Source organism: Mytilus trossulus, chromosome 1 (assembly GCF_036588685.1).
Source record: "Mytilus trossulus isolate FHL-02 chromosome 1, PNRI_Mtr1.1.1.hap1, whole genome shotgun sequence".
Taxonomy (NCBI): Eukaryota; Metazoa; Mollusca; class Bivalvia; order Mytilida; family Mytilidae; genus Mytilus; species Mytilus trossulus.
Genome location: NC_086373.1, coordinates 22,999,563 through 23,009,447, shown reverse-complemented (window position 1 = coordinate 23,009,447; position 9,885 = coordinate 22,999,563). Strand labels below are relative to the sequence as shown.

Genomic DNA, 9,885 nt, shown 5'->3' with positions numbered 1-9,885 from the left:
GAAGTTTTCATTGGCAAATTTCATAACATTATCAAGAAAAAGATGTTGAAAACTGTTTTTTCTCAAACATGAATAAAACAGATTGTCATGACTCTTTAATATAAAATTACCTCTAAATTCGTAAGCATGACATTCTTAAACAAAATAAAATAAAATATTTTGGTCATTTTTTTCTTAAAAACAAAAATCAGATAAAATTATATGACTAGTATAATATTTCTGTTTCAAACAGAATCGAAAAATTGTTACATTGTATAATACGAAAATGATAGACCATTCTATCTAAGCCGAAAAATATCGAAATTTTATCTTACTACCATGACCCCTATAGCATTTACATACATACATGCTGAAACTAAAAACACAAAAATTACACAAAGAAATTTAAAGGCTTAGGTATTAATAGTCAATGTTTGTTTCTGTTGTGTACATTTTGAACTAACACACAAAATGAACATGCTTGATGTACAGAAAAGATACATACTATTTTTCCAAACAGAAATTATGCTGTAGATGAACTTAAATAAAATGTTACCAAAACTAATACATCACAAAATTCACACTCAATGCAAATTTGACTAATTCCAACAAGAATTGTGTTTACTTGAACACAGACAGACAGACAATTACAAAATGCTATACGAATCATAGCAGTAAAATGTACGTAGAAATGACATGATAATACTGATATCTGAAATGGATATGTAACGTTTTGTTAACAATTATAACTATGTTAATTAACAATTATTTGCTCCTTAATTTCGTAGAAACTGACATGATGACAGTAACCTGAGCATAAAACACAAGTAGGAAGACTAAAAGAAATAGAATATACTTGACATTTGTATTAAAGGTTGACAAATATTGCAAATTGCATTTTTAATCATAAATATAAAATCAAATACAAATTGCATTGCAAAGTTAAATTTGACAAAAATTGAAAAATTTGATAAAATCATTTGTCAATAAAATTTTCTATTAAGAGGAAAAGAACAAATTTTATAGGCAAACATTATCTTAAAAAATTATGACAATTTAACCATGATTTTCTTTATACATGTGATATGCAGATATCTATTATAAAACAAAATATGCAAAAATCAACTTCCATCAAACTTGCTTTTTCAGAAGAAATTTCATCTTTACCTTTCTGCATATCTCTGTTCTTTGGTTTTAAAACCCGATTACATAATAAAATGAAGTTTCCCAATAAACCAAAGATTAAAAAATACACAAATATAAATATCTTATATAAAATATATTCCATTTACACAATAATAAATATGGTTAAATTAAAAATCTCATTGCATATACTTAGGTACTACTAATAATAATAAATATGTCCAGCACAAAAAACAAAGTCACTTTAATAAATAATAAATTTTGAATAAAAATTAAAATAAATTTTGAATAAAAATTAAAATAAATTTTGAATAAAAATTAAAATAAATTATTGCATCCATCTATTATTTTAAATATTACATTACCTGCTATTTAATTTTTTTGAAAGATATCAAAATAAATTTCCAAATAATTTAAAGAACTTTTCCTTTTCATATATAACGGATAAACAAACACCTTGCAATAATTGCAGAAATTATAATTACTATGTTTTAAGTTTGCAGTGTTGTGTAAAAAAATATTAGTTGAAACTGTTACTATCATCAGATCTATAAGAAAACTACAGGACAGATAAATTTTAAATGAAATTGTACATTTTGTAGTGACCTTTTATATTTGTAGTGACCTTTCATAAGCACTATACTTTCAATATGGCAGTAAGTTATACACATTTAAGTCAAAATCAAATTGGCAAAATCATAAAGCATACCGTTAGAAATGACACATTCCTCACTGACTCAGACTGAAGTACTGTCCAAGAAAATAACTGGTAACTAATAATTCAGTCACAAAACCTAACCAAAAACTTATCTACGTCCACTGAAGCAATCACAAACTTAATCTAAATCCACACATGCTATCATAATCTTCATCTAAATCAACCAAAGCAATCACAAATTATTCTAAATCCACAGAAGCAATTACTATTTCACAGTTCCCACTCAATTTTGATGCAGGAATTTCCAAAAATGCAACATCTTTTCAAAATATAAATGAGATGGCACCATCATAGATATATATTTGGTTCCAAAATCAAATCATCACATTTTGTAAACATTAATCAGAGGTGTTATTTTTTTTCTGTCTTGCATGTGCATATGTTCATAAGATATTGCATATTTAGAACAATCCCTAAAACAAGGCAGATTTTGTGAAAGAACACAGATAAATATATATACAAGTAATCAATAGTAAGATATGAACTTCAGAAGTTCCCTTATAAAGTCATTAAGGTGGAAACCTCCATTCAATAGAGTGTTACTAGCATAACAATCATAAAACATTGCTTAATATATGTTCTTTCACAAAACCATTTAAAACAAGTCTTGACTATTGACAAATATTGCATAAAATGAAGAACTCTTAAAATTCTTCATGAAACAGCTGAGTTGCTAGAACCTCCCCTGTTACAATAGTTTGACATCCCATTTCTGATGTTTTCTTCTGAGTATTTTCTGATTTTCCATCCTTTCCAACTTCACCATTTACTGTACCATTATTTTCCTTAGTTGAGCTTTCATCCTCATCATCTCGGGGACTGTCTCCTAGCACTGAACGGTTCATGTAATAACGCTCTGCTACCATGGATAAACTTGGAGATTCTCCCTCATCACTTAGATCTAAATCCTCAACATCTCTTAGACCTGCCAATTCAGCATGTTTGAAATTCCAGACTGGAACAATTCCTGCTCCACTTGGTGCTGCATCTCCAAAAGCATAATTGACACCCCCAACACTGACAGGGGTGCATGCAATAGTACTGTCATTCAGTTCGGGAATTATTTGTCGCATCTCTTCATCAATGTTTGTAAGAGGACTTGGAGGCTCTTTAAATGGTATACCATCCAATGGTAACTGTAATTGTGTAGCCACCTTCTCAATCAAGTCCTCAATGGATTCATGCTCTTTCCATATTTTTATTGCTCGCCATCTTGCACGACTGCCTTTAGGAGCAGGAATTGCATCAAAGCAGCACATTTCTCCAACGTGCAGCAATTTGTTCAAATCGTCAATGTGTTTCCCAAATATTGACCGATCGATGAATACATGTTCATGCCGTCCAAGATCGATGATACCCCAGAGTTTTGCAACATGATAAATACGGCCTTTCCTGCCAGTAACAGTTGGTTTTGGACTTGCTTGTGGTCTGCTGCCTGTGATGAAAACATTTAGACGAGCATTTTTAATTACAGAAACTGTCTCATCATCTGCTACAACAAATATATTTGCATGTGAGAGTAGAAATTTTTCTAAATCTTGTTTTGTCCATCCAATTGTATTTCTTAAACTTTCAGGAGCTTGACTAAAATGTCCAGTTAAACTGCTTAATTTCATATCCCCTTTCTTTTCTATTATGCCTTTAATAAACATGACAGCTTTGTACTGGTTAGCTGTCATTTCTGTTGGTCCTGACTTTGCACTACCTGGAGTCATTGCACTTTTTATGGCGGGTGATCTTGGTGACATCAGTGGGGACCTAGGTTCCAACATATCCAATGATTTAGGCCTTTTCTTTAATTTAGGTGTACTCTGTAATAATAATTGATCTCTTTCTAGGTTAAAACGAGAGGTTAAGGCACTGTCTTCAAGAAATGGCTCGGCATTAGGGTTCACAGCACTGTATGTAATATTGTCTTTCAGGCCGACCATGTCGCCTTTAATTTCAAATATCAGTGGATGCCTTAGTATCCACTGTTTGAACTCATTCTGTGGGCCAACACATTCTCTGATATCAGGAGGTGCTTGTGATAAATGTCCAGCTAGACTTGCTGTGGGCATCCATTGTTCTCCTTTTTTGAGCATTTTGCTGCGAAAATACTGAACTGCTTCAGTTTCAGTAGATACTTCTTGGGGATTTGATGATGCAGGGCTGCTTTCTCGAAAATTAGACTTTCCAAGATCGTTACTTCCGTCATTCAAACTAACCTGAAACACAATACCAAAGTTATAAGTCAATATTCAATCAAGGATACAAAATATATATGCATTTTATTCCATTCTAAATTTCCTGTTCACAATTATTAAATACGGAAGGTTTATAAAAGCATGCACGTCAACAGCAATTATACTATTAAACATGTTAAATTTGATTTCCTGTACCTGCATATAACAATAAGTTTCTGTGTTGTCTTGAATACTTGGTGATTTAAATGATATCATAAGCTATTTGTAATGGTTCAGTCCAGGTATGTGTTGATTTCCATCAACATATTTAGTACAAGAAAGACAACTGAACTGCTCCATTTTTTTTCTATTTTGCCTGTCATTATCATGTACATATTTTAAATACTATTATTATACTTCATGTCAAAATGCAAAATTTTGATTGGCTAATACAAGGGTGTCAATTTACTGTGTTACCCTTCATGGAGACGCTTGATCAAGCGTGCACTTTATTAAACACGACTCTATCCTATGACAAATACTCTATCACCCTTCACAGAGACGCTTGATCAAGTGTGCGCTTTATTAAATACAACTCTATCCTATGTTAAATACTCTATTACCCTTCACGGAGACGTTTGATCAAGTGTGCGCTTTATTAAATATGGATGGTTATGTACAAGATGTAATAGTTTACTTTGAATTTAAAATTTAATCGACATTAATAACAGAACATTCAGTATAATAAAGTAAATAACACATATCTGAGAGGGTGATAGAGCAGATTGTTACCCCTCGAAAAGACATTGTCAATGTTTTCTTGGGGTAACAATCTGCTCTATCACCCTCTCAGCTACGTGTTATTTATATAATGTTTTTTTTCTTTTGTACTATTTGTTTCATTCTATTGTATAATTGTCCTTTAACAACAATACTGCACTTATTTTCATATTATAGAAAACACTAAAACAGGAATAGTTATCAATATTTTAATAGAAGCTACATTTAGACAAGTCATTTCAAAATTTAACTGAAAATAAATAAAGAAACAGAATATTTATCCTTCCTTAAAAATCTACCTAATCGAGTAAAGGTAACAGGTTTACTACATTTGTACATATAAATACTATATACATATGCCAAAACTTACTAAATTTCCATTCACTGCAAATAAAGATGGATATTTTTGTAGGAATTTCTTTAAACCAGCTTCATTCCCACCTGCACATTGTCGCATGTCTGGTGTAAAGTTACGACTTCCAAAGCGCCCTGCTAACTGACTGATGGTATAGGGTGTTGCGCTATTCATCAATATCTCCAAGAAATACAACATGGCCTTGTGTCCTGCATCGTCAGCCATGGTGATCTACTTAGTATCGAAAGGCGAAAATGAAGCTAGAAAACTTCTCTGTTACCTACAATGGTATAATATATTGAAGAACATTGATAATTTGTTTTATTCATGCTGATGTTCAGTTCTTATGTTAGTTGTTGGTAGTCTTCCATGTTTTGTATGTCCTTAAACTAAGGTAATTAGGTGCATATGGCAGATTGAAATTTATCTGTTTAATTTATTTTACAACTTTTCTAGACTTTTCAGATATGATTTAGAGTTTCAACATATATGACAGACATATATATTAATATATACAACCTTGGCTATTGTTGAAGACAGTTTAACCCAGTTAACCCACATGGTTGAAATCTATTTTTTCTTTTCTTTGGGGTCTTATGCATTCATGTGCTCGAACTGATCATTGCTCATTGTTCCTTGACTTAACTGTACATCCATAAATACACTAAAAGTTACTACAGAGACAAGGTATATAAATAAGCATGATAAGTGCATCATCAGGATTCCATGTGATAAAAACTCTCTCAGAAAAATAAAGCAATTCAAATACATGTAGTTAAATTGATTTTTTTTGATTTTTTTCTAACAGCACATGTCATGCATGTACAGATTATGCATGTTTAAATGAACTAATTTGTAAAATTATTCAGTTTTAATAAGGTTCTAATACAAGTTACAAGCTGTGTTTAACAGTGAGAATGTAATTATGATAATGAGTTGTAATCAATAAGCATGATAAGAAATATAAATTATTATTATAATATATTTACATTGTTGTTTATCCATTTCTGAATAATTAAAAATAACAAACCATATGCAAGGGTAATCAGAAATCTCAGCATGGAAAAAACTATTTGAGCTAATAATTAACTGATTAATTACTTAATGGAAATATTGGCTTAATGATGGAATAAACCATTGTTGTAAATCTAACATCGTTTACTTATGACGTTATCTTGTACTTCAGTCATGATACGATTCAAACTTCAGACAGCTAACAATGAGTCCTGTTTTACCGGAGTCCCGTTTTACTGGGATCGGAAAAGCTCTTTTATATTTCCAGCTAAAAACAGTGCAAACATGAGTTATCTTTCTTTGTTGAATACCAGGATGAAAGTGTAAACATGGCGCTTCACTTTGTTGAAAACTGTGTCACAATTAGAGGAAATTTATGAAAATTTACAAGAATTTGACATGAAGGAACATTTTTTTTTTTTTAAATATGAAAGAATTGAAGCCAAACTAGTATACTTTTTTGACATAAAATGTCGTTTCATATACAAAACACTTGGAATGGACATCGTTCATCAGTGTAAGGAATTTGTACAGCCTCATTAATTTTTTCAAAATTTTGCTGTTTTGGGTATAAATAACGATTTGTGGTCAAAGAGCAGAATTTTGAGAATTTTACCTAGTCTAGATAATGCTGAATGTTTGAAAATTTGAATATTTTATGAAGAAAAAATCATCAAATCATGAACAAAACTGTGAACATGTTGTTAGTGAATGAAATAAAGACACAAATAACTACAGACAAGTTTTTATTGACATTTATTATGAAGACCTCCCACTTGAGAAATAGTATCCAGGGAAGCCATCTTCTCAGAGTAGCTTCTGTCTGGGCAGCTATCGGTGAAAGGGTTAATATGATTGATCATAAACAAGCTGGTTTGATGGAAGTCCAGGATATTTTAAGAAACAAGAAAACAGAATGTAGGATTGATATGTCTCCCTTGTGGGTAAAAAGTCACATGCTTGACAACAAATGCAAATGTAACTGTGTACCCAGGGTGCAAAAGAAGGGTGGAAAATTGAAAAAGGTGGAACAAGAATATAAGTGTCAGAGTGAGATTTTAGGGGTATGGCTCCAGATTCTAAATTAAACTACAAGAGGCTTGCAAATGGTATCAGGTCTGTTGTTGATAGTCTTCCATATTTTTTTACAGTACACATTCGCATCTCTCATGTTTTGAGAAGTTTTGAAATGTTTTTAGGCATTCTAGTCAGGTTGGAAAAACCGATTACAAAATTGGTATTTATGTACTGATTTTTTTAATAACAATGAAAAAATATCTTGAGAACTGTTTTTTTATTTAGAAGAGTAGAAAAAAAGTAATTTTGAGCGCTGGTATTAGCGTAGTGATGTCAATGCGGAGTTTTACTGTGTGATAAGTACAATAACAAAGTCCAAATGAACAAACAAGATGACCGATTTGAGACTACGGAAGGATACAAATCCCTGACAATACCAATATAATGAGGGGGAATAGGAGGGGTCCTGATCCCGCAATCCTGACTTTAAAAACAGGAAAATCCTGAAATCCCGAAATTGGAAAAAATAATTCCCCTCATCCCGAAATCCCTAGCTTATTAACACTGGTCCGATCCCGGAGTCCCAATAAAGGTCCTATCCTCTCTCTATTACGGCAATTACGCAAAACGGTGCAAAAGGAAGAACGCGGACTTTAGGTGCAAAGTTGTAAGGTCTGAAAGTGGAAAGGTCCGAACAAGAATGGTTGCGGACATATGAGGGTGAAAGGACCCGAATGCCATCCAAATTCTAAAAAAGTGGAGAAAACACTGCCTAATTTAGTAACTATAAGTAAGAGTTCCAACTATTTTACTAATTAGACTGCCTAATGAAGATCTAAATTCTAAATCTTTATAGTGATCTCCTTCTTATAAATCCAGTTTTCCATTAACACTTATGATTATTACTTGTCAGATCACAGATCATCATCACTAACGTGACGAAGAGCTGTCTGCAAAAAGGGGAAAGGGTGTGTCGATAATTGCCCATCTTTGGACAACTAGCATCATACACATAAAGTGCTTCATTTCCAAACCTGATCCTTATAGTATTTCAGTAGTTTTAAGTGTATCTAGGTGAGATTAATCGTGATTTACCTTCAGATGTTAAATATTTGACGTGAAGTTTTCTTCGAAAGTGACCATCTTGGAAAGTTCTTGTGTTTATAATATTACAGATTTTTGTTTCTGAAACGAAGTTAAATCTGGTAAATGGCAAGCCGTTTTACTATTTATTCTAACTTCAAAATGTCTCATATAATATATAAGATATCTCATATGATATATAAGATATTTAAAATAAAATATAAGATATCTTAAATAATCCAGTTTTTATGAGATATCTTATAAACTTTATAAGATATCTTATGTATACACTTTATTTTTAAGATATCTTATATAGTTTCTCATATAGTTTATAAGATATCTCATATAATTTTCTTTATGAGATATCTTATAAACTATCAAGATATCTTATAAACTATATGAGATATCTTATAAAGTTTATTAGATATCTTGAAGTTAGAATAAATAGTAAAGTGGCCGGCTTGCCATACTGGAACCTTCAAAGGAGTAAGTAAGTAAGTAAATTTTATTTAGAGTCGGCATATATATACACAATAACAAACTAAACATGAGCTCTGGTGAGCTCTTTAACCGACTATATGAGATATCTTACAAAACCTTTAAATAGACTTATCAAGAAGGGATATAGTTACGATACTGTTGTCAGGTCATTAAAGATTGCTTATTTTGGTGTTAATATTGATTCATTATAGGGTCTTTGCATCGGAACTAAACACATTTATTCAAAAAACAGTTGCTGACATGACACGGGTTAATTATGTTCTTCTCATATATGTTATGATGGTATGATACTAAACCCCTAACGGGAAGGACTGTGCCTGATATTCATATGATAAAATCATAATCTTTCAATCAGTTTAACTGAAGTCTGGAGCTGGCATGTCAGTTAACTGCTAGTAGTCTGTTGTTATTTATGCATTATTGTCAATTTGTTTATTTTCTTTGGTTACATCTTCTGACATCAGACTCGGACTTCTCTCGAATTGAATTTTGTATTGTTATGCATTTACTTTTCTACATTGGCTAGAGGTATAGGGGGAGGGTTGAGATCTCATAAACATGTTTAACCCCGCCACATTTTTGCGCCTGTCCCAAGTCAGGAGCCTCTGGCCTTTGTTAGTCTTGTATTTTCTTAATTTTAGTTTCTTGTGTACAATTTGGAAATTAGTATGGCGTTCATTATCACTGAACTAGTATAAATGTGTTTAGGGGCCAGCTGAAGGACGACTCCGGGTGTGGAAATTTCTCGCTACATTGAAGACCTGTTGGTGACCTTCTGCTGTTGTTTTTTTATATGGTCGGGTTGTTGTCTCTTTGACACATTCCCCATTTCCATTCTCAATTTTATCACATAAACAAATCATGCAGCATCATGCAAATACTATCCAATAAAATAAAAAAAAGCATGCAACGGTATAATGAAGGCAAATATATTTGATCTGTGAGCCTCCAGAGTCAAAGTTCATTTGGCAAGCGCTTTAATGTGCATTGAACGTGGGAGTCAGCAAATCAATTGAAAATTATAAAAAAAATAACAAGCTTAAAGACCTTAAAGCAAACTGAAAACAATAAATAAATAAACAAATATAAACACTAGCATTTAGTGGCAGATATATTCAATAAATGCATAA

The 9,885-nt window shown here is 31.8% G+C and overlaps 1 protein-coding gene across 1 annotated transcript; it reads right to left on the bottom strand.

The window, feature by feature from the left end:
• Positions 1-1,646: 1,646 nt before the first annotated feature.
• LOC134719056 (uncharacterized) lies at positions 1,647-8,357 on the bottom strand. Its single transcript, XM_063582001.1, has 3 exons — positions 8,267-8,357; positions 5,156-5,420; positions 1,647-4,047 (listed from the first exon to the last, which is right to left on the bottom strand). Exons 2-3 carry the CDS (start codon positions 5,363-5,365, stop codon positions 2,485-2,487), a joined length of 1,773 nt encoding a protein of 590 aa, XP_063438071.1. The 5' UTR covers positions 5,366-5,420; positions 8,267-8,357; the 3' UTR covers positions 1,647-2,484.
• Between the last annotated feature and the right edge of the window lie 1,528 nt (positions 8,358-9,885).

What these genes read in the sequence shown, in the direction of transcription:
- LOC134719056 (XM_063582001.1), bottom strand. Translation starts at nt 5,365, where the DNA reads ATGGCTGACGATGCAGGACACAAGGCCATGTTGTATTTCTTGGAGATA. An exon ending in TTGCAGTGAATGGAAATTTA is followed by an intron (nt 4,048 to 5,155) that starts GTAAGTTTTGGC and finishes ATTGTGTTTCAG; the next exon opens with GTTAGTTTGAATGACGGAAG.